Below are 26,104 nucleotides of genomic sequence, written 5' to 3'. Positions count from 1 at the left end.
ATTACCTTCTTCTATCGTGACCCAAGAACTTACTGATATGCTTTATGTCAGTGTTTGCATTTTCTAGAACCTTATGTATATGTAATCATTGAAGTTGTTTTTGTCTGGTTCTTTTGCATTTACAATTATGTTGAGATTTTGTGATAATTATGTTGAGATTCATACATCATTACTATTATGATTTTTCTAAAGAGAAAGCCACTGAATAGCATTTATCTATACTATGCATTCACCTGGTTCTTATATTAGGTTCTTATATTTGGGTTCTTTCCAGTTTTATGGTAATAAAATTCAAAATAAAGAGGATTCCACTTTCCAGTTATCCACTGGTTACTGTAGATAGTTTGGTTAAATGGAGTAGATTCTTTTCAGCACACAGTAAGTAATGATTTCAATCATTGCTTCTCCTTCTTTGAATGGATAGGGTGCATTATTGGTTTTCAAATGCTTCACATAGACATACTGGCATGGGTAAAGTGTGGCTCTGGGACCCCATTCACAGAGTGGTTACTTTCTGTTTTCATTTGATCTTTTCTATAGTAGCAAACATAGTTATGTTTTGCAAGCCTTTGCTTCTCAGGCCAGGCCAGAATCCTTCTTCCTCCCATACACTAAGTATCTGCTCCTAGCTGCTCTCCTTGGCTAGATCTGTAATCATCCTGAACAACTCTAGACTTGTCCCTGACCCTGTTTTTGTGGATGTTCCCATTCTGGATGACTTATTGACTTGTAACAAAAAATACAGTCTTTCAGTTTCTCTCTTTTTGTTTCATGTACATCTCTCTCTCTCTCTCTCTCTCTCTCTCTCTCTCTGTGTGTGTGTACATATGTACACACACACAGAGAGAGAGACAGAGACAAACAGAGACACAGACACATGCATACACAGAGATAGAGAGAGACAGAGACAGACAGAATCAGACAAAGACACAGACACATGCACACATAGAGACAGAGAGAGACAGAGACAGAGAATCAGAGACAAACATATGCACACAGAGAGACAGAGACAGACAGAGACATAGACACATGCACACACAGAGACAGAGAGAGACAGAGACAGACAGAGACACAGACACATGCGCACACAGAGACAGAAACACAGAGACACAGACACACAGAAAGAGAAGGGCGGAAGGCCAATTATTCTCAAGTTTAAACTGCAGTTTTCCAGCAAGACTTCTCATCTGCTCTGAATTCCCAACAGCTTTGTCTTAATTATTGCTTCCTCTCTTGCCAGTTTTCTTTTCTTAAATTGTAGGTATACCAATTTAATATTTGTGTTGCTCTGAATTAATTTCCAATACATACATGAGTAAAATTAAGCCCAAATGAGATCATATGCAAGTTAAAAGGCATATAACCAATGGGACAGACTAGTACTGCATAAAAATGTCACCTCTAAACTTTGTTTTATTATTTAGATATGACCTCTTCTTCCTTTTTCCGAAACCTAACTACTTTCACATAGACTGGGAGACTTCGAAAAATATATAACTACTAAAGAACTGTTAACTAAATATACCTAACAAACCTTAAAACTCAGCAGAAAATAAATGGACAACTGGACAACTTTTCTAAAGATTTTATATATATGGCAAAGAGGTATATGAAAATATGTTCAACCTCATTTTACTATGGAACTGTAAAATAAAGTGAGATACCCCTCCACTTTCCAGTGTTGTCTCTGATCCTCTTGGTACACACTATTGTTGGATGACATACTCTCATTTTCTTTCTCCTTGTCACATGCACACAGGCAGCCCCAAATGATTTTTATACTTAAATTTTAGTTCTCTAGCTAGAACTAATTGAAATAGCACAAACATAGACACTAACAGCTGCGAATACTGGTGAAATAGAACAACAGGATTTCCTATTCATTGCTGGTGAGAAGGTACATGGGCATAGACACAGTGGAGTCAGCCTGGCAGCTTTTGACAAAATGTATTTTCACAATACAAATGTTTCTTGGCACTGGCCCAAAGTAATAGAATAGTTATGTCCTCACAAAATCCTGCACCTGGATGCTTCCACGGGTCTTACTTGAAATTGCCAGAAGTTGGAGTCAAATTAGATGTCTTTTCATGGGTGAATGAATAAATAAAGCAGTGTACACTGTACTCAGCACTTAAAGTAAATGAGGTATCAAATCATGAGTAGACCAGGCAGAAACTAAACTGCTTATGGTGAAGAAACAATGCTGAACTGTGAAAAACGACATACACTCCGATTCGAGCTATGACTTCCTAAAAACAACAAATAATGGAGACTCTGAATAAAGGTCAGTGTTTGCCAGCGCTGCGTAGGGGAGAGATGAACGGGTAGAGTGGAGGACCGTCAGGCAATGAATGGAGTATTACAATAAGGTAATAGCCAATGTACATCATTCTTTATCTGTTCAAGTATACACCAAGAGTGAGCCTTATAAGGAAGTTAATAGTGTCATGCTTGCCTTCATGATCAAGAGAATGCTAAATTTCTGTTCAACTTAGTAAAAAATAAATACTGTGCTTCTCCTTCACTTCATGGACCTCTTAATCTAATCAAGCATGTTTCCGTGGGGTGGTGGTGGTGGTGATGATGAAGGCAGTGGTGATGGTAGTGGAGTGAATCCTAACACACGTTACAAACGGCAAGTGATAATAACGATAAGTGTCAGAATATAGTCATCTATAGTCATCTATTGTAACAAATGTTCTGCTGTAGTAAAGGTGCTGACAGTGAAGGAGACTGTTACTAAATGGTTCTAGGGATGAATGGAAATTCTCTGTATTTTGCGCCCAAATTTGTTTTGTACCAAACACTTCTTTATAAAATAAAGCCTACTGAAAACAATGTTCTTAGTTTCACTGTATTTGAGACAGAATCTGGCCACTGTATCCCAGCTTGGCCTGAAACTCAGTATTTAACTCAGGCTAGCCTTGAACTCAAGATACTCCTGTCTCACCCTTTTGAATGGTGGGGTTATTTATTATACTGTACCACTTGGCTAGACAACAATATCATTTTAATTAAATGTATTGAGAAAGCATTCTAGCACAGGGGATTGGATCATAGGTGTCAGGCATACTGAGTTCAACTCTTCAATATAGAATTATGGGCTTATGAGCCATGTCAACTTTGCAGAGATAAGTGTTTCTTACAGTACTGCTTTTTTATGCAAGCCAGGATCATAATAGCAGTTATTGTGAGTCTACAATAAAGCAATATACAGAGTATGCTTAATATGATGCCCCGCACATAATAGTCATCAGCCTGAAGGTTAATCTTCATTATTAACTTGACTAAACCTAGAATTACCTAGGAGACATACCTCCACTTGTTTCTCCAAAGATGATTTTCTAGAAGTATAACTAGGGAAGTTTGAGTGCTGGACTGAGATTTGACAGAGAAAGAGAAAAGGGGGAGGGAGAGTGGAAGAGTGAGGTAGAAGGAGAAGGGTAGTGAAAAGAATGACATGGAGGGAGGAAGGGAGAGAGAGAAAAGAAAGGGGAGGGAGAGGAAGGGGGAGGGAAAAGGGAGAGAATGGGAAAGGGAGAGAGGGAGGGGAAAAGGGAGGGATATGAAAAGGGAGACAGAAGATGTAGAGGGAGGGGTGTGGGAGATGAGGGTTGGGGGTGCAAGTGCTGGCACACATTCACAAAGCCTGGCACAGTAATAACCTGTAACCCCAGCTCTGAGGGGTAGGCAAAGGCAAGAAGGTACTGAGAGATCACTGGTCAGTCAGTCTAGTTGAGCTCTAGGTGCAGTGGGAGATTGTGTGAAAAGTTTATATGTGTATATCTATACAGATAGATATAGTTATACTACATAAACACAAACACTACACACACATACCTAGTGTATAAACGAGCATTTATGACATGAGCAAGGCCATGTCAAAACCCCAGACCTATGAAATAGCAGGACCTTTGCCAGGTCAGACTTGGGGACTGGCATAATCTTCCCCTGAGTTGAATATGAATCTTAACAGTGTGTGCAGAAACTATCAATCCGGCTTCCTCCTCCTTGAGGACTTTGCTTTTGACTGCTCCCTTGCTGAGAACCTCTAACTCACTTCCTTCTTCAGCTGCACATAATGCACATAATAAACGTTACATTCCCTGGCTATACATCTCTATCAGAGCTCATGGTCCACCCAATCACATTTTTTCTGCCTGGGTATCCATTCTCCATCTCCCAGTCGGGTCAACTCCAAAGCTGTGCAGGTCACCACACAATAGAAAGAGAAACTCTTCCCAGAAACAAATATTTATGACCATTCGAGGAACTACTAAATGATACCCAGCTAACAAAACAATGTATATAATCCATATAAGAAATCTGAAGTACTTGAAATTACTGATGTGTGTATAAAGCCGTTTAGAGCCATAAATTTAACATTCTATCTTCATATTATTTTCTTCGCAATATTATTCTACCCATACTTGTAAAAGCCAGTCTTAATATCTACATCTCTCAATAAATCTCATTCTTTATTTCGTGCAAAATTAACATTTTTTCCTCACAATTGTACATAATCTGCAAGAATATTTGTTCCTCAGCAGAGAGGAATCGTATAAAGTGAACTATGTACAAATATTGAAAAGAATTCAATTTAGGGATACAAACTATGAATCCAAATAGGCTAATGTGGGGGTTTGAAAAGCAGAATCTAAACCTTCAATGTTTCCTATACAACCCCTAAGGAAGCTAAGCATCTCCAATCTGTCTGTTCTCATCTCTACTTCCCTATATGAGGGGAAACAGAGAAGTAGTGGTGATCTCTTTATCTATGTTTATGCCTAAAAGTGACCAAAGCAGCTAAGGACTTCCTCATTATAACTTTCCACAGGGGAGGGTTTTTTTTTTTTTTTTTCCGTTTTATTGGTTTTGTTTTGTTTGATTCTGGGATAGAACATAAAGATTGATGCATGCTGGGTACCTGTCTTCCCACTGAGTTAGCTCCATCCCCGGCTCTCTGTGGCTTTTCTCTTTATTGTTAGGTTTGCCGTGAGGCCATATTTGGAGGTGTGATATGGCATAAAAAGTGACAGAATCTTTTATACCTATTACTTATTTTACAATAAATTATCTTTTCATGACGATAAATCTGAGAATGCATCCCAGTGATTATTAATTCTCAGAAATTTGCTATTAGTTCTTCCTAAAGGTCCAGTCCCTACTGTGATGTTCTTATAAGAAACAGAAATGGAGGCTGCTTTGTGAAGTGGGAAACTATACCTGTGTCTTGTTACCTGGGAATGGAGTTTCCGGATCACTTTATTCCTAAGTAAAGTTTGCAGTAATGCTTACACACATTAAAACGAGAGAAGCACAGTTCCAGAATATATTTATTTCTCATACTATGAAACAGTTAATCTGTTTACTTTTTTTAAATTTAATTTTAGTTTTATAATTTATGCATTTTACACTCCAGTCGCTTCCCCATTTCTACTCATTCCCACAATCTTTTCCCCATCCTGAATTCCCTTCTCCTCTGAGAGTTTTGGAGCACCCTTGGGTATACCTTAACCCTTGCATTTCAAGTCTTTGTGAGACTAGGTGTTTCCTCTCCCACTGAGACCAGACAAGGCAGCCTGGATAGGGAACATATCACACAGACAGGCAACATCTTTTGGGGTAGCCCCTGCTCCAGTTGTTCAGGACCCCAGTAAAGGTCAAGCGGCACATCTGCTACATATGAGCAGGGAGGCCTAAAAGCAGCCAGTGTATATCCTTTGGATGGTGGTTCACTCTCTGTGAGCCCAGAGGATTCTTAAAAACATTTAACTTTCCCTATCAGTCCTTTCTTATATGTGTTTTATTAAGTATTTTATGATCAAATACAACAAAATCGATACTAGTCTTTCTGGACTAGTAGAAGGAGTTTCAGCAGTGCCAATCAGGAAGTGTGGCTCGTATAGAGCCATTTTGACAGAGTTCATCTGAACAAGTTTCAGATAGCAGGAATAGTTCATACATTTCATGACAGTCACTAAAATATTACAAGATGAATTTTCTCTCGTTATCACTGCTTCTTACAATGTTTTTCATGTGACTTGGTTCCTTTGAGATTAGCAGTTTCACTGAATTTTGAAGATAATTTCATGAATTATCTGAATGATTGAATCTGAAGGTTGTTTTGAGGGAGGTGGTCTGGCTAGGGAGCTATAGAATCCTTCTGTCTGCATCCTTCAATGCTGGAGTTAGAGACAAGGGCAGCTATGCCAAACTTCTTTGCATGAATGCTAAAGATTTGAATGCAGGTCCTCCTGTTGGCACATCAAATGATCTTACTCTGTCAGCTATCTCCCCATCCCAAGAAACTCACTTGATTTGTTGGGGTGTCTTAGCACAGTTCTCTGCTTTTCTCTTCAACATTTTTTTTAATGTGCTGAAGAATGAGTATGAAAAAATGAGTGTTTGTATGTGTTGTTGAAACAAAAACTCCTCTAGAGGAGTCTATGTTGTCAACAAGGACCAGAGCCTTTTCTGAAGGTACAGATGGAGCACATTCATTCCTCCAGCCAGGCTCACCTCGCTCTGCCTGTTAGAGCCATTAACTGCATTTGAAACTGCGTCAGTGGGCATTACTCATTAGGTTCTCTGCCCAAGCCAGTATGACAACTTGAGGCTTTACCACAACAGTGAAGGACTCTGCAAAGTCGCTAAGGAATCATGATGACCTGAATATGGCCTGCAACACTCAACACTGCCTGTACCACAGCAAGCAGAAAAAAAAAAAAAAAAAAAAAAAAAAAAAAAAAAAAAAAAAAAAAAAAAGAAAGAAAAAAGAAAAAAGAAAAAAAAGAAAAGAAAGAAAAGAAAAAACAGGAAACAGGAAACAAAGCAAAACAAAAAAAAATCAAGTAGGAAAATTCTGTAAAGGAAGCTTGCAAAACAAACAGGTGCTAAAAAGCACTTTGAATGTCTATTCCATACCAAGCGATCAGCCCTGAACACATAGATACAGGCAACATCGAGATACAGGATGAGCAACTTACATTTAGAAATTATATACATGTAACAACGATTAGTAGAAAAAGATCCCGTGAATTTAAAAGAGAGCAAGAAGGGGTATATGAGAGGGAGGAAGGAAAGGGAGGGAAATGGTATAATTACAGTATCAACAATAAAGTTAAAAAGTATTTTCTACTTAATAATTCCTCTAACTTTTTTTTTGTTTGTTTGATTACCTCAATCTATGTACTGTGACTCAAGGTCAAACAGGTTCTTGACAGTTTCTGAGAAAACTATAAAGAATAGGGGCTTCTCCCTTACCTCTTATCGTTCTAAAATTCTGTTTGTGTGTACTTGTGTGCATGTGTGTGTGCATGCATGCATGCTTGTGTGTTTGTTTGCCTGTAAACACACACACACACACACACACACACACACACACACACACACAAGCTTATTCATGCCAGGTGAGTGATCTTCTACGAGTTACATGCTTAACCTTTTCTTGAGAGAAGAGTCTCAAATGAGATCAGACTGTTTTCAAACTGGTCATCTTCCTATCTGCTCTCCTCTAATATTGGGATGAAGTCGTGTCAATGAAAGCTCTGGGTGGGAAGAGTGAAGAGTGACAGCGAGAGCGGAAGACTGGCTAATGAGAGCAAGCGAATGATACTAACCACGGTTAAGTGTGGAGGCTGCATTGTGTGCACCAAGAAAACCAAGCACAGTAGACAGCAAGAAGCCTAACCCACTGCTTAGCCTTTTTAAACAGTGTTACATGTTAGGATGGACATCAAAGAGAGAAGGGATTTCGAACGATGTGATAATCATTATGGCAATAGGGCCAGAAAGTTAATTAAAAATTCAAGCTGAATTTATCACTGAATTTATAATGATGAATAAGGAAACATTTTACTGTTGATGTATATGCCCCAAGCTCCCCCAGCTCATTTATTTTTATAAATATTCATTTGTGTGTGTGAGAGAGGGGGGTGGGAAAGAGGAGAAGGAGAGGGAAAGGGAGAGGGAGAGAGGGAGAGGGGGAGGGGGAGGGGGAGGGGGAGAGGGAGAGAGGGAGAGAGGGAGGGGGAGAGGGAGAGAGGGAGGGGGAGAGGGAGAGGGAGAGGGAGAGGGAGAGGGAGAGGGAGAGGGAGAGGGAGAGGGAGAGGGAGAGGGAGAGGGAGAGGGAGAGGGAGAGGGAGAGGGAGAGGGAGAGGGAGAGGGAGAGGGAGAGGGAGGAGAGGGAGCAGCAATTCAGAACACATGTGTGCTTTCAGATGCCTGCAGAGGCTAAAACATCTGGAAGTGGAGTTGCCTTTAACTGTGAGCTGCCTGACAGAACTCTCCTCTTATGCAAGAGCAGCAAGGGCTTTTAGCTGCTGAGTTACCTGTCCACCTTACGTCTTTTATTTAAAAGTAACATTTGGGACATGGTCTTACTTATTTACACAGGCTAGTCTTAATCTTATTATCTAACCCAGGCAGAACTTGAGCTTGTGATCTTTCTGTCTTAAACTCTTGAGTGCTAAGATTACAGGCCTGTACCATGAGGATATACTTACTGATTATCAATTATCAGAATTATCAATTGATTGCAACCTCAGGCTTCATATGTTTGTACTTTCAAGAAAATAGAAAATATCCTTTTAAGTCACTAACCATTTACATAATTTTTTTAATAATTTCATCTCAATAAATACTGTAAAATCAGCTTTGCCAATTTGTCTGTAGAAGTTAGCCCTATATACAACTATGATTTGTGTCTTTCTAAAGCATGCATACTTTTTAAGTATGGCTCATGTGCTCTGCTTTTAGTGTATCTGTAGAAATGAACCAGTGGCATTCATAAGTAGATATCATAGGAGACAAAGTAGCCCAATTATCCTTAATGCTTTATAGAATTAGCTCTGTAATCATGTTAGGCATGCCATTTTGATTTTAAGCAACCCAGAAAATAAGACGTGAGTCTCATTTCAGAGTTCCTCAAGAAGGGTATTTATAAATATACCAGTGGTAGTTTTATAGTAGCTCAAGGGTCACCTGATAATGACTCTTGGAGAAATTAGGAAAATTCTGAGAACCAGGGATTGACTGAGTCAGCGGTAGCTCCAAATACTGGTCACTCCTGCCTCACCGAAGACACTACAGGAGGTAGAAAGAACAGCTGTGTGACGTGTGTGTGTGTGTGTGTGTGTGTGTGTGTGTGTGTTCTTAACCTGAAGTTACCACACTGAGACAAAGCAGGTAACTTGAGATCTTCCTATTTTTTTAAGTGAATAGTTTAGACTTGGTGTCAACGGAAATCAGGCTTCATAAATCTTGTGACTTCACTTGCGCCTTTTTAGAAGCATTGATGGATTTTCTGTAGAATTCTTGTTGCTTGTGTGTAAGTTTGAGAGGGGGCACTTTTGGTGGTTAAACTGACCTCTAACTCTCAAACCCTCCTACCTTAGTTTCCCCAAGTGCTGGTGCTACCATGTCAAACAACATATCCATCCTTAACTGGAGTTTTTACAGTTTAGTTTCTTGACTAAGTAGCTCCAGATATTCCTAGCTATTATTGAAGAATGCAATGTTTAGCTGATATTAAACCATTTTGCCTTGAATGAAAAATACGTTTGGCTTGCTCGTGTAGTGTCAATTTTCCAGTCTTTGGTATGGCAAAAGGCAGCCGTCAGCTGAAATCAGTTTTGTTTTGTTTTGTTTTGTTTTTATATGTACGACTAGAGTACATTTTCCAGATTTTCACGTAGCTGGATGAACCATGGGATCAAATTCCACACTGTAATGTGAGCACAGTGAGGTCTGCCAAGGCTTGGGTGGTGTTAGAAGAGCTGTAATGTGTTCTCCAAGTGCCTTTCTTCCTTTTACTGGGCAGAAAGAAGTCTACTCATCAGAGCAAATCTAGAAGCTCCATTGTCAGCTAGACCTTCCAAATTGCTCATATAGAGTAGGCACGCAGGAATTCTATAAGAAAGCAGTCTGAGAAAGCAGTGATGAGCAAGCCACTAAGCAGCACTTCTCTGTGATCTCTGCGTCGGTTCCTTCTTCCAGGTTTCTAATCTTTGTGAGTTCCTACCTCCACTGCTTTTGATGATGAACAGTTATATGAAAATGTGAGCAGTTTCTTGCCCTTAATAATATACAGGTGTTGACTAAACTTTTTATATTTTGAAACTCTGGTGTATTTGGATATATTTGTTTGAACAGCTTGGCATATAGCACCTAGTACAAATGTCATGTTTTAAATAACACACTCCTACTAAACTCATAAGGGAGTAGAAGTCACTTCATATCGCATTACTATTTTTTACCCTGTCAAAAGTTATTTCACATGTATTACTATTTGGAAATGTTAGAATAAGCTTTAAAAAGTAGTAAGTGGAAACATATACACACAAATATAGACACAAACACGACACACACACACAGAAACACACAAACAGATACACACATATATACACACATATACACAGAAACACACATTCACAAAACATACACACAGAGAGGCACACATAAACACATGTATGCACAACCACACACACAGACTCACATATACACATATACACAAACACACACTCAGACACACATATACACATACAAATGTGCACAGACACACATATACACACCTATATACATAAAGATATATACAAACACGTACATGGAGGCAAACAGACATAATCACACACACACTAAATCAATACTACGGTGAGACAACTTGGAAAAGAATCAGACATATTCAAAATTTTTGCATTATGTATAAGAAAATCTAAAGAATCATTAAGAAAATAAACAAAAAATCAGATTCAATTCAATCTTGTCTTGATTCATAATATACCTCACAGATTTACTTTTGTGGTCCAGGTGAACAATATGAAAAATTCCTGTTCAAATAGGAATTGTCCTTACCTGCTATTGAAGACATATTGATGATGATTCCGCCTTCTCCTCCGTTTTGCTTACTCATGTAATCCAAACCAAGGTAGGTCCCACTGATAACAGAAACCTAATCCAGAAACATAAGTGGAAATAGTGACACATCTTTATCATACTTTTATCATATGCCCACATACCAAAGACATTGCTAAGTCAGGCATATAGGGAGATCTTCAATAATTAATGAGAGCTTTTTCGTGTTTTAAAGTTTTAACTGATCGTGATTTGCTTTTTGTCTGCCTAACACTAGTATAGCTATCATATTTCTACATACTTTCATGATCAAAGATTTACTCTTGTAGTGTTTTCTTCTTTGATTCAACTCCAACCAGCCTATAACAGTTCTATTCTGTTTTCTTTTCTACATATTAAAGTTTCATTCTGTTTTCTTTTCTACATATTAAAGACAAAAAGTTTCTTCTCAGCATGGGCTTCCCATACGCAAGCAGTCTGTATTCACTCACACTGTATAATTGTCATGGTTCTTGTATTACAGAAGAATGGACAAAATTGATTACACAGACACACACATCAGTATACAAAGAAAATGACAAATAACATTATGTATGTATATATATATGTATATATATATATTTCATTTTGTGTTGTGTTGCTCATTGAATCTAATTTTAAATTTTATTAATGTAAATCAATGACAATTTCTCATCAATGTGTAATATATTTTGAATATTTTCACCCTCATTCTTTTCATTTTCTTCTCTCTCCCCTTCTGCTAATACTTTCCCTAAGTTTTCTAATGTACTGACATCATATACATATGTATGTATGTATGTATGTATGTATGTATGTATGTATGTATGTATATATGTATGTATGTATGTGCATACAAACCTCCCCCATATATATTTGTGTTTCTATAAATAATCTAGGATTTCCAAAATAAGAGAAAACATGTGGTGTTCTTTCTGAGTTTGGAGTGTTTTCCTCCAAGGACATAAATTCCTTCTTCTTTCTGAACGAATCCATTGCATTATGTATTACATTTTCTTCTTTGTTCACTCATTTGTTGTTGGGCTCCTAGTCAGGTTAACTAGCTATTTTGAGCACTGCTGTAATAAATAGGTAGTGGCAGATATTTCTGTGGTATGTTGACCTAAGAGTACTTTAGGTATACAACCAGAAGTCATAAAAGTTAAGGTATTTTGTTTTGTTTTGAGAAATCAATATAATGATTCCCATCCTCATCTCCTTGTTAAATGAATAAACTTTTATTTCATCTACTTAAATTAAAAAGAGCATAATTTTTATTCAAACCAGTACATAGGGTCTATGTATGGCTGCTTACACAGGACTTTATATTTTCAAGTTTATGTGTGGAATGAAGACTATTCAAGGATAATTTACTATATGCAGGAGAGCAGTAAGAGAGAAAGTTTCACATATTCTTAATATTATACACAAACACACATTTTCAAATATGTATATGTTAGGTTATCAATTCATTAATTTGTTTGGCTTTAATAATATATGGATATTAAATACATGTATACTTTAAATATTTGAAAACAGAGTAGATGACATATCTATAATATTACTTCATTTATTTTTGAGATTATAAGTTAATTACAAAATTTCTCCCTTCCATTTTTTTCTTATATACCCCTATGTAACCTAGATATGCTCCCAACACTCTTTCTAACTCATAGGTTTTGCTTATCTTGGTCTACTTTTCTTATGTAGTGCAGGACCACCCATCTAGGCATAGCATTGCCCGCAGTAGGCTGGGCCTGAATACTAATTAATTGAAAAAAAAAAAAAAAACTCACAGATATATCCACATATCTGCTCTGATCAAGGCAGTTTCTCAGTTGAGTCTTCTGTTTCAAAGGATTTTAAGCTGTTTTGAATTGACTGTTAAAGCTAACCAGGACATGTGCTTCCAAAACTTGATGTACATTTTAAGACATCTGATCTGTACAATACAGTAATTTCATATTAGCAATAGTGATTTAAAAATCATGGCTTCTTTTTCACTGTTATTGCACATACATTGTTTACCTTTCGGTGAAATAGATTTTTTCTCACATAATAAATCCTGATTCCAATTTTCTCCAAGTTTCTCACCACCTTCTTTTCTAACCGTATCTACCCCCTTTCTTTCTCTCATTAAAAAACAAGATTCTAAGGGAATATAATTAATATAATATAACGATAAAACAACAACTAGCATATTGAAATAATACAGAAGAAACATAAGAAAAAAGCCCAAGAAAAGGCACAAAAACCAGATAGAGACTCAGAAACCCACTTATTTATATACTTAGGAATCCCATAAAAACCACCGAATTGGAAGCTATAATATATACTGAAAGAACCTGTAGGGTAAAAAGAGAGACAAATGTGTATATACACACAAACACACATACACACACACAGATACACACACAGAGAGAGAGAATACAGTATGTGTATATATTATATAAAATAAAATTAAGATATAATGTGAAAAATAAAATAAAAAAGCCCTGAGATGACACTGAGACAAGGGACCTTGAAAATTGTCATTGAGTTCATTTTCTATGCTGGTATCTACTTCTGAGCATGAGCGTGCAGCCTACCTTCACAGGTAACCAGTTTCTTCAGGGAAAGTGTCTTGGTGAAAACTTAATTGTCCTTCAAAGCATATGCATTCTTATCAGCAGAGTACAAGGGCTCCCTGTTCCCTACATCCTTGTAAACATTATTTTATTTGCTTTCTTTTTGACAGTCATTCTGACTGTGGTGACAAGATGGAGTCTTATTTGCATTTTCCTGGTGGCTAAGAGTGCTAAATGTTTGTTTTCTGACTGTGGGTCATATTTGGACTTCATCTTTCAAGTATTATTTGTTCACTTCACCAACCCATTTATCCATTATGTCTTACATTTTACTTTGTGATTATGGCTTTCTCTTTGAGTTCTTGATATATTCTGGTTACCAATCTTCTGGACACTATATCAGTGGTTCTCAAATTTTCTAATGCTGTGGCACTTTAATGCAATTCCTCATGATGTAATGAACCTCAGCCATAAAATTATTTTTGTTGATATTTCCTAACTACTGTAATTTTGCTACTGTGATGACTCTTAATGTAAATATCTGATGTGCAGGATATCTGATATGTGACGATTGTGAGAGGATTGTTTAATCCACACAGGGGTCGTGACTCACATGTTGGAAACCGCTGAGCTGGATGAATAATTAGGATTTTTCAAATTCTGGAGGCTATCTCTTTACTTGGTTGTTTATTTTGCTGTGAAACTTTTGGCTTTCACAAGTTCTACCTATCAATCATTATTATTTCCTAAGGATTGGAGTCCTTTTCAGAGAGTTCTTTTGTATATGTGTATCTTAAAATATTTATTCAGCTTTTTTCTTCTAATTGCTTCAGAGTTTTAGGTCTTAATAAGGTCTCAGATACATTTTGCATTTTTTTAAACAGGGTTAAAGGCAGAGATCTAATCTTACTCTTCTACATGTATACACCCAGTTTTCTGAACACCACTTGGCCAAGAGGGTCTTTTCTCCAGTGTATGTATTTAGCATCCCTGGAAAAATTCAGATAGTTTCAGCTATGAGGGTATAAATTTGACTTCTCTATTCTATTCTATTGATCTACATATGTGTCCTGTCTTAGTTTCATTCTGGTGGGTTTGTTGTTGTTGATGTTGTTACTATAACTTTGTAGTGTAATGAAATCAAGTATCGTGATACTTCAACCATCATTCTCAGGACTGTGTTGGCTATCCAGGGTCTTCTGTGCTTTTCCCAAGTTGGCCAAGAACTCGCTATGTAACCCAAGCTAACCTTGAACTCAAGCCAGCTTTCCTGCCTCGTCTTCCTGTGTGCTGGGATTGCAGGCATAAACTATCTATTTTACATCTGCGTGAATCTTTTCCATGTAACAGAAGAACGTGACCTCCCTAGAACTAGTTAGTGTAGACACTGGCTGATAAAATTCAGTCTGGGAGATTCCATTTTCCCTGATAGTGTTTGTTTGAGAGCAAGGATACAGCCCAGTTCTGCCTAAGTGAGACCCGAGGTTGACAGTTGGATGTGGAGGTAAAGAATAGAACCTGGCGAAATTTTGTTGCTGTTTTTCTTAAGAAAGAGATAAAGAAATGGCTACATTATCCCCTTGGCATTTCTTGTAAATGTTCAGACGCTGTAAAGCACAACCATACTACTAACATCATGACTGTGAAACCAGTGTGAGCCATGGCAGGTAGGTAAGGTGAAAGGAGAGTGGATTGTAATGACAGCACTGATTTCCAGTATCAGATAATCTCGTGGCTTTCAGTCTGGTGACATCAAGTAACTCTTTTTTAGTTCTAGTTTGAAGATTTTCTGCCATGTGGACATGGTCTCTAGATATATCTAATACTTTCCATCCTTCCACGCTCAAATGGAGTCATCCTCATAGCCTAATGTTTGTCTACTCGAATCCTACAGTAGGAACGTTTTTACTTTTATTCTGACTTTTAAGAATTTACTACTATCTGAAATAACTCCAGGGAAAACTGACAATATCTTTCCTCTTCCCTTCTCTTTGATCTCACGCTTTAAAAAAAAAATGAAAATTCACTTTGACAACTTAATTCTTGCGTTATACAGAAATGGATAGGAAAAGATCAATGGTCTGAGATAGTGAGTCCAGGTTACTGTGTGCCTTCTTTCATTTTAAAGCATCCTTTGTTAGCAAGTGCTCAGGGACACACTCCTTTCCTAACAATATGTTTACAACAGCAACAAAGTTGAAAATTTGATTCATTTAAGGCATTTTTAGGTGAAGTTTGAGAATGGTTAAATTATCACAGTTCTTCTTTGAAGGAAAAAAAGGAAACTGTATTGTATAATATAAGAAGGAAACAAATATGTAAATGGTTAGAATTACCAAAATCAGTTAGATTGTTAGTTTCTGCCCAAGTCTTCGGCAAGTCTGAACAGAGGTCTAGTTTACATTTATCAGTATTTGCTTTGTCCTGATATTTAAAGCTTTTGCTGGCATACTGCTTCTATGTTTTCAAAATCTTCAAGATGTAGAAAGACAAGAAATGTATAAAAGTTTAAGCTTCAATTTTAAAGTCCTTGAAAATATATTTATTGTATTTTATGTGTATGAATGTCTGTCTATAAGTATGTATGTGTACCATGAAGGTAACTGGTACCTCTGAAGGTCAGTGGAGGGCATTAACATCAGATCACTGGAACTAGAGTTACATAGACCTGTGAGCCTCTGTATGGTTCTGGGACCCAAACCTGTATTCTCTGTAAGAGCACCCCAATGCTCTTAACTGTTAAGCCATCTCTCCAGCTCCCTAGTTTTACAATTTTACAAAGGAAGATTCATTTCTATATTTTCTGGGGGTGGGGGGAGAATATTTTCCTCAACCACGTAAGTTTAAAAACAATCACCTTTTTAAGTGGAAGTGTTAATGAAAGAAACATCAAGTAATATTTAATGTTTGGGCTGTACATAAATGGTATTTTCACTTCAGTATTGAAACAATATTCTTGTTCCAAATTATATACACACACACACACACACACACACACACACACACACACACTATGAAAATTTAGAAAGATCATAGAGTGAAATATTTCTTTTTAGTATTTCTTGGATTTTTGCAATATTTTCTGCTATGTATTGGATCATCAAATCAAATATCTAGATAAAATTATATGTGCCAACATTAAATAGAATATAAATTGGCTTTGTACTCTTATTTAAAGTACATTGTGAATGTAGCTAAAATTAAGTTTTTCACTCCAAGGGAGGGAAAAAATCTCTTTAAATAAAAAAAAAGAGAAAATGAACTGTTGACAAAATGATCAAATTGTAATGTTCATTGAATACTTTTGGTTGTAAAGAGACAACTTTTATATATAATATTAATATTATAATCACAACCTATTCCAAGTGTTAGAATTTTTTTTAGTAATTTCAGTATTCTATAACATGCTTTTCAATTCCCCCGTATTGGGATTAATTCTCTATTAACAAAGAAAAATTGACAAGGAGTAATATCCTAGTATGCTTCCTTTCTTACTAGTCACTGCATATTTCTACAGCACACATACATGACACACCCACATGAACACTCAGAAAGATATTTTTTTCACTACTGAAATTCCTAATGTGTCACTTCTTCATTTCCCTTACCACATTTCCGTCCACTCTGAGGTAGTTCACAGTTTATGGATTTTATACTACGATGCCGTGAGAATGTTCTGGCATCTGAATCATACAACTTTGCTTTTTAGGGCCCATGTATTTTCTCTAGGCCAGTTCCCAAGGAATATTAATAGAGATGCTTATTTTTTCTGAAATCCCCTTCGTTGTTTAATTTTTCATGTCTAAGTTTTTGTTTTTTTAGTCTTTCCTTGTCTTCATGGTAAACACTGTCTACCACTTTGCTAGAGATATTTATAGTTTAGCAAACTCATCCCCCGGATACTTCAACAACAACATTTATTGTTATAGAGTATCAATGGGGGAAAATAGTTACTTGTTTCACGTGTCTGGAGCCAACAAAAGGAAACACATAAGAACAATGCTTCTTCAAGCAAACTAAAGAGAGATGATGAGTAATTAGACTTTAATAAGTCTGTATTTTTGTCTCCCCAAATTCCCACTCCAAGTGCAGCCCCTAGAAGCCACCAGGAAGTTCTACCCGGCCTACTCATGGTTTTGAGTCCTGGATCAGACAAAAGTCACTTTCCCTTTTCTATTTTGAGTGTTGGTTAGAGTCTAGTCTGCTTTGTCTGATACTTTGAAAATTTTCACTCTTTCTCTAATGTTACTCTCCCCATCATTTGTCTGGTGTCTGCCATATGGCTGACCTCCACCCGGTCTTAACTCAAACAACATGGCAATTATTTATTTCTTAAGTTATCATTGATGAATTTATAATAAACATATCTAAAGTGTTTTTAAGCAGCAAAATTTCTTCCTATTCTCTCAGTTCATTTTCTCACTGGAGGCATGATAATGGCAGAGGAATCCCCTTAGTACGAAACAGAGATGGTGCACAAATATGTATTCTGTCACTTAGAGCAGAAACATGCTTTTTTCAATGCCTACGCAGTAACACTGGGCTGTGTTCTTTACAAAGATTGTGATCTATTTAAGCTGAAATATCCTTAAAGGCAAGGAGTTTAACTTCTTTGACAAACAGTGAAATTCAAGGTCAGAGATATATATCAAGAGCTCATGAGTTTTTAGATTTAAGGCTAAACTTAAGTTTTGACTACTTCCAAATGTTCATCTTCCCTCCTGTAAAAGTGGAAACTTGTGTTTCTGGAAAGAAAATCAACAACAGTATATTTGAATATACTAAAGAGTTCAGCATATGTTAATTATGCATCTAAACTACATTGCATTTCTCCTCTACAGAGAGATGAATAGTTTATGTTTACTAAATCTCAAATATGTTAAAAGAATCACATTATAGAATGGATCTCCCAATATCCAAAGTTATGATAGATTTGATCAAGAGATATCGATCTATTGCCAGAATGAGCTTTTGTGATTCTACACATACTTGCTCTATCTAGAACATTTCTGGTGAGCTCTGGCAGAGGGGAGGGCTGCAAATGACTCTGCTGAATGACAGTACAAAGGAAAAAGCTCAAAAATGACTTGTGAAACAATCGACTGGACGGTGTTTAAGTGTGGTGGGTTTTTTTTTTTCTTTTTTTATGTGAAGACTGATGAGATCAGCAGGGTGAAGAATAAGAAAGGTGCAATCTTGGTAAGTAATGGAAGTGCAAGAACACATGGGACAGTTTGGCGAATCACCAAAGAATGTACTAAAACACAGAGGTACACTGTTTTTAAAAAAAACTGTTACATATTAATTCTTAAAATATTCTTTGTACTTCTATTCTGTAAGAATAAAAAAATAATTTTCTGCCTCCAAAGAACTTAATTTGTGCTAGCTTAAATTATACCTCTAAAAACGATTCTAATAGAATTACATACTGTAGAGTTCTGTGAGAAAAAACACGCTGTATGGTATTTCTTAGGAGGATGCATTAAGAATGGAGGTGTACAACAATGGTATAATGTCTGTTTGGTATATATGAACAATGAACTCAGTCCTCATGGGAGGGGGGAAGAGGAAGAAGGAAATGATGATATAGGAAAAGGAGGAAGGGGGGAGGGAAACCTAGGTGGTGAAGTTGTTTACCTTAGCAGTTCCTCTCTGGTATGGGAGCTAATGGGGGAAGCATTAAGAAGGGAGAAACTGTCCAAGATCAAGGCAAAGAAAATGTATCTATTATAGATTTTTTTCTTTTTAAAAGAAGAATTCAAACCATAAATAAATATTTGCACAACACTAGCGGTGATAATCAAGCTAGAGAAACAGGTTAGTCCAGTGAGTTTGTCTATCTTGGGATTCAGGTACAAGAGAAGTAATATATTTTAAAGTCCTGTATGAGTTAGCAAAAGTCATGGCAACAATACCTGAAGCTAAGAAGATAGATTATGCCAGAAGTTTCCCCAAACACTTCAGGATGGCTGGATTATAATGTGGGAAAATACAGAAGAGTTAGCTGTATAGAAAGGGGTTTAATAAAATTCCCAAGTCTTCCTGAATTCCCCATTTATAGCTTAAAACACTTAAAAAAAAAAAAAAAAAAAACCCAGCTCCCTTTAAAACAAATATGTCCGTTTGATGAATTATCCAAAACCTGGCACGTTGTGACAATAGCTTTGCTGTTTCGTGTTTTCTATATTGTCATTGTGTATTGTTTCTGACTCCTATGTTTTCAGATAAAAGACACAATAACTGTTCATCAGAAATGCACTGAAGATAAGAGGCCTGTTCTCAAGTGACAATAATACTCAAAGTATTTTTGATAAAACTCTTAAAGACATTAGTGGTGCTGAAAGAACATTTCTGGTATATATTTTGTGGTTTCTTATGAGGATATGCAGACAAAAATAAAGTCTTTGTGATTAAGTGTGATTGTAAACTGGCACAAGTTTACAGGAACATACTCGTAAACATTTCCAGTTTTCAAGTCTTTGTATATTCAAAACTTGTTAAAAATTGTTTTATCAAGTAGCAAATGAAGTATGGTTTTAAATAAGTTCTTAACAGAATAAAAATTTACAGCTATCTAATTAATTTACAAAAAGAATAGAAAAGTAGAAGCACAAGAGCATTAAAGTATAAATCATAAATGTATAAATAAATTTAAGTGGCTTAAATTTACAAACATTAAAAAAAAAAAGATTGTTCCTAGGCATAGTTTAACAAGCTAATTGCTCACAGTATAATATCAGAAGACATTTACCTTGAAAGGTTATTTACATTCTCAAGAGGAAAGATGGAAAAGGAGACTTAGGTAAATATGAATCAAAAAAAAGTGGCATGGTATTAATTTTAAATTTGGAGATATAAGCTTAATCATATATCTTCTAGGTTGCAAATCGAGATTTAACTTGAAAAATCAAGTACCAAAAATGAGGAAGTCAAGAAACTTAGGCTCTGAATATCATTGATGAAGTACTTGAGTCCAAATTGACAGAACTCAGAGGGAGGTGAGCAAACTGGTATTTGTCATTTGATATGCAAATTCTCTTTGTTTAGACGGAAGGATTAAGAAAAGAATTTATATAAGATCAAGCCATATCATAAAGCCAAAGTATAATTAACATAAACCTGAGCAGAACTAAGTTTGTAACACTTAAAAGCAGAAAAAAAAACTCAATGGTATACTGACTGTGAATATAACAAGAGAAAATACGATTTTTGAAAGAGAGTAAGTATGACACTTGGTCGTAAAATATTTCATTTATTTTATTGGTTCTTTGCCTGGGGCAGAAGGAAATTATATGGCTGTTTTATTTGTTATGGGTATTTTCTTGCTCCAACATTTGGGAGCCACACGTGTGCTTGGTACCCTCAGGCCCCAGAAGAGAAGAAGGGTTTTGGGTTGCTTGGAACTAGAGCCATGGGCAGTTGTAAGCTGCCACTGTGTCCTGGGGACTGAACTTGTGTCCTCTATGAGAGAAGCACAGACTCTTAACTGCTGAGCCAACTCTCCAACTCCATCTAGTTCCTGTTTTTAAGCTTATTATCCCCTAGAAGACACTCATGAAGTGGTACTCTATATTCTCACATGGGGCGGCCGTGTTGTACTCGAAAACTGGCTGCTTTGCAAATTTGTAAAAATAACCTAAGCCAGGCAGGGCATGGTGGCCCTGTACAAAATCCATCTGACATTTTGTTTTAGCTACACACTTATGTTTTGTTTTTGATCTTTTTTTTTTTTTTTTATGCTAGCGAAAGGTTTGAGTTTTAATAGCTTTATGCTGAGGGTATTCATAAAATGTTATACCTAACCCATTTGTGCTACATTGCATGAATTGAAAACTCCACCTTAAAATTTTACTTTTACTTTACTTTAGAACTAACCTATCTTCAAATATTGTGGAAATCACATACAGGCATAGGCACAGACACAGACGCAGACGCAGACACAGACACAGACACTGAGAGGAAGTGAGGAAGTCTGGGAAGAGATGGACAGAGGGAGGAAAGGAGGGAGGGAGGAAAGGTGGGAGGGAGAAAGGGGAAGGGAGGGAGAGAAAGAAGGAGGAGTTGGTGGGAGAAAGAATGAATTTCAATCTTACTGACTACAAAGTTCAATAGTCTCTTTAACCTTTTTTGCTGATCTATTTCTCAAAATTTAAGACTTGTTTTATAAATAAGTGGAGTCAGAGTTTAGCAATCTCAGACAGTGAATATTTTTAGCATTGCAAGCCATAAGTTTTTTGTTTCAACATTGAGTTTTGCCATTATAACAAAAAGCCAGGCACAGAAATACATAACAATGACTGCAGGGTTCCATTCTAATTAAACTTTATAGATACTGAAATTGTAATTTCCCTTATTCATGTATTTTTTGTTATTAATTCTTCAACCACTTAAAATGTAAAAATACTTTTTAGTTTGGAGGTCATCTGAAAACCATTTGGGTCTATGGGTTAAGAATGCAATGAACTGTATTTCTCTTTATCTCTAGCTAATATTTTAAGAGAGACCTTCATAATTACAAATATCAAATGTCTTCATATTTATAAAATGTTTACTTTCCAGTTTTTTGTAATTTCTACTTATCTTACTGAAGTTTATTATTGTTGTTCTAATGAGTAAAATGATAGCCTTTTATGTGTAAAGAAGTGGTGCTAAATACTTTTAGACAATAAATGAGCCTAATATAGCTTACCAAATTAATTTGTAGAGTCTGCTCCCAGTTTTTCTCATTGTTCACTCCTGCATTGTTGACCAAAATATCCAATCTTCCAAAATGCTCTACAACTTTTCTAAACGTATCTAACAAAAGAAAAAAAGAGAGATATTTTTGTTTTCAATATATGCATTGAAACCCTTTCCTGTGAGAGGAAATTAATTTTATTGGTTTTACTTTATGATTTTATTCTATTTTATTGTTGTACTAGAGGTTAAATTTAGGACTTCTAGGCAAGAGCTTTAGGACATTGCAGGCGAGGAGCTCAACTCTACCCCAGTCATCCTTCACCTTTTGAGTCAGGGTCTCACTAAATTTCCTAGATTGTCCCTAAATTTTATCCTCATGCTTTAGCCTCTCTAGCTGAAATTACATGCGTGCACTGCCAGGTTTGGTTAGATTTTTAAAATCTATTTGATCACATGGTAAGAATTAACCTCATCACCTGGTTCTCAGTAAGTGGTCTATAGCACAGGGGTTCTTTTTTGTTTTTTGTTTTTCCTAGAGTTACCTATGTATTAGAGACACAGTATGGTCATTGCCTACTAAATCAGAAACTTATTTCAGCTTACATCTTTAGATGATTTGAACTCACAGTAAATCATCAATCAATTCTGTAATCAATAAATTGATGAATTCTAGAGAAGTGAGCATCTCAAAACTAGGAACTCTCTTGAGGTCAGTTTGGGCAGTTATCTTTCTCTTCCTAAGAAGTGACTGGAACTCTTTGGTATAAACTATATATTCTTTGTGTTTGTTTGCATCAAGAGTCAAATCCAGGGCCTTCCACATTCTAGAAAAGTGCTCTAGCACAAGAGCTATGCCTCTAGCCCTTCAAATATCCCCTCTTAATAAACTATATTTTACATGCTAAAGATTAAATGAACTCAAGTACTCGTGCATTTAAATCTATTATGATTGTACTTCAGGAATCTCTGGTGTTCTAATAAATCAAAGCTGAGCATTTATTTAGTCAATTTCATTGTGTTAATGTTGCTTTCAGATTTACTATTTCATTCTTCTTTCCTATTATCATTGCTAGTTTATAGTATAGCTTTCTCTAAAGTGGTGTTCAATTGGGACATCTTTTATAGATTCACAGACCTGAATCTCACTCATTTCAATATCTAATGATGTATCAAAGTCTTGATAATCCTCTATAGTTAACTGAAAGTTGGCTTTACCTAACTTTGGGAAGCTTGATCTTCTTAAAGCAGACTCATGCATATATATATATATATATATGTAATTATATATGTGTGTGTATACATATAGGTATATACAATTTACTTTTTAGTGGAATTTTAAAACCATTTCTTAAGTCTTAAATTGGTTCCAGAAAATGTCTAGGTTTCATGCTCGTCCCTCTGTAGGGACACAGCAATTTTATGGGAAATTAAATTACTGAACACACACACCTGACTTTTCTTTAATTTTCTTTCCTCCTGGTTGCCACTGCTTCGATTTTTACCAAAGTGTTCTATGCCATCTGCTATTTGACATCTCATTGAGATTTCCGCTCAAGTTTAGCTCCTTCTGCCACATGCATGCCATGATACTCTTAGAATTCATCTGAACGTTCTGGGTTGTTTTGGTTTGCTGATTTGCACAGTAACATGTCTAGATGGGCATCTTTCAGCTCTGTATATTTTATGAATCCAATGTATCTAAACAGTCTTTAAAGTTGCGGGCAACCTTATGTTCTGAAGTTTCTCGAATCCTTTACTTTTTTGTATGTAGGTCTGTAAACAAGGTGTGAACTTCTTATGATTGATAAGCCTTCTGGGCCATTTACTCTGTGTCTGAGGTCCCTTCACAATCACTTATGTTTAAGGAATATATTCATAGCAGCGACACTCATTTTAAAGACGGGCACCATAGCACATTAAATATGATGTGTGAAGCCATATAAATTATCTATACTGGTCCCTATTCCAGCAGCATGAATGCTGGGACTGGGCATAACTGTCATTGAACCTAAATGTCATCAAAATGCTATCAATAAAACTATCCTCAAGTTAAGAATGTTCTATTATGACTGCTCTTAGGTCTGTTCTACTCACGCAGGCTATCTCTATCGGACAGATTAGCATTTTCAGATTTTAATGGCATTCTCATTAATCCAATTGCCCTTATCTTTGGTTCACTGTCTTCTAATGGATCATTCCATTTTTATTCGTAGGTTATTCTAAGAATTAGGAAACCTAAGATCTTAATACCCCATTGATAGAAACTCTAGAGTGGGACTGGGGAAGTTTTCTGACATTTGGATTAAAAAGTTGCCTACCGATTTACTTTGGTTCTTTGAATAATGCCTTGTGAAACACATTTTTTTTCCTATTCCCCCCACCCCCGGGGGGGGGGAAATTATCTTTAGGAAAATCCTTTGAGCCCTCTATACAGCCAGTATGAATTGCTGATGACAGTATTCTTCCTGAAGGTTCACAAGTAGATGGATCTATTTTAAGAGATCACAGAAAAACAGGAAAACATTGGGGAAAAGCGATAGAGCCTTTCTTCTTTAATTCTAATGCCACGCAGTTATTGTTTTAGAGGGGAAACCCAGAGCAAGATCTGACTAAAAGCAATTGGTTTGCCTGTGACCATGACCTAGAACTTGGAGTCTGAAGTGTTTAAGAGAAAGGCATGCTGAATTTTATTGTCATTGGTTAAGTCTTCCAGCTCTCTGAGAGCTACTTGCCACAGTTCCTCAGCCTGTCCCCGCACTGGGTAATTAACTGTAGCAGCACTGTCTTCGAATACACAAAATACTTGATTACATTCTGTGCTGCCAAGTGAGGAAAACAAAAGGATTTCTTAGGCAGTTCTGTCTTCTCTTAGTTTTTATGGCCATTGGGTTGTCAGAAAGAAGCATAACAGTTCGAACTATCCATTGGAGCTAGAAGGTCACAGCTTGCCCTGAGAGAGAGATGCTGGCTCTCAGCCTCGTCTGCTCTTACCTGGCAGACTTCAGGTTGCTGCTTGCTCAGGGTGTGTCCCCCTAGTCTATGGATTGATTCCCCATGTCTTACCTCTCAGTTGTTTCTGGTCAGCCACATCGCACTGAACGAAGAGTGTCTTCTGAGGTTCGAACTGCTCATCCAGGGCAGCTTTACATTTTACACCTGCCTCAAGATTCCAATCCACCAATGCTACCTACAAACAAGAAAAGAGGGAGTGGGTCTTGGATGAAGGAAACGCCGGCCACCAAGCTACAGACACAGAAGCAATGGATAAACAAGACGCTCCCTTCTTAGACCTCAGAATGTGCTCATCCAAGTTCGGGTTCTCTGCCAGCGGCATTGGAGGTCGACTTGCGAGCCTGGAGTTCGGCACCCCGGGGGCTCTGGCGGCGTGTGGGTGGACACGGAGACGTCCTTACCTTGGCTCCATGGAGCAGCAGAGCCTCGGCGAAGGCTTTGCCTATGCCCTGCGCCGCGCCGGTCACCAGGGCCACTTTGCCGTTCACGTGCATGGCTGGTCGTGTCTCTGCGGGTGGTGGGCGAGCTCCGCTTCTGGCCGCCGCTGCAGCTTTTATAGCCCCCTCCGTGCGCGTGTGCAGCGGCCCTGGGAGCTCTATTGCCAGTGGGCGGGGATGAAACTGTCAAGCCAGCGCCTAGGAAACCGTCATTGTGTCACCTGCCCCTGAGCACCCGGGTAGGGTCGGCAGAAGTGATCTTTGCTTCTAGGCTTTCAGCTGTTGCCGATTCCGGAACAGGATTTACTCTCCAGCCTCTGGCTGCATGAAGACAGTGAGGTAACAAAGGAAAAGTTGAAAGGAAGGAAGACAAACTTTCTGAAAAAGTTTCTTCAGCTACTCAAAGGCTAATCTTATAGGAGAGGAGAGAAGAGGCTGGGAAACTTGAATTTCTCCTCACATCCTCAATAGATATTAAACTACAAGCAAGCAGAGGAAGGATCAAACACAATTTTTTTAGGGATGTCGCTGTGTGTG

General features: G+C 37.1%; 1 protein-coding gene across 1 annotated transcript in view; it reads right to left on the bottom strand.

Annotated features, from left to right (window-relative positions):
- Positions 1–25,860, bottom strand: part of Hpgd (15-hydroxyprostaglandin dehydrogenase) — a 30,204-nt gene extending 4,344 nt beyond the window's left edge. Inside the window, exons 1-4 of the mRNA XM_034520826.2 lie at positions 25,532–25,860; positions 25,182–25,305; positions 22,129–22,235; positions 10,855–10,951 (exon numbers count right to left, since the gene is read on the bottom strand). Coding sequence (XP_034376717.1) covers positions 10,855–10,951; positions 22,129–22,235; positions 25,182–25,305; positions 25,532–25,624 — 421 coding nt within the window. The 5' untranslated portion in view covers positions 25,625–25,860. The remainder of the gene's footprint in view (positions 1–10,854; positions 10,952–22,128; positions 22,236–25,181; positions 25,306–25,531) is intronic.
- Between the last annotated feature and the right edge of the window lie 244 nt (positions 25,861–26,104).

The sequence above is a fragment of the Arvicanthis niloticus genome, chromosome 16 (genome assembly GCF_011762505.2).
Source record: "Arvicanthis niloticus isolate mArvNil1 chromosome 16, mArvNil1.pat.X, whole genome shotgun sequence".
Classification (NCBI taxonomy): Eukaryota; Metazoa; Chordata; class Mammalia; order Rodentia; family Muridae; genus Arvicanthis; species Arvicanthis niloticus.
Note: the sequence above shows the minus strand (reverse complement) of the source record. Positions and strands in the feature narration are given on the sequence as shown.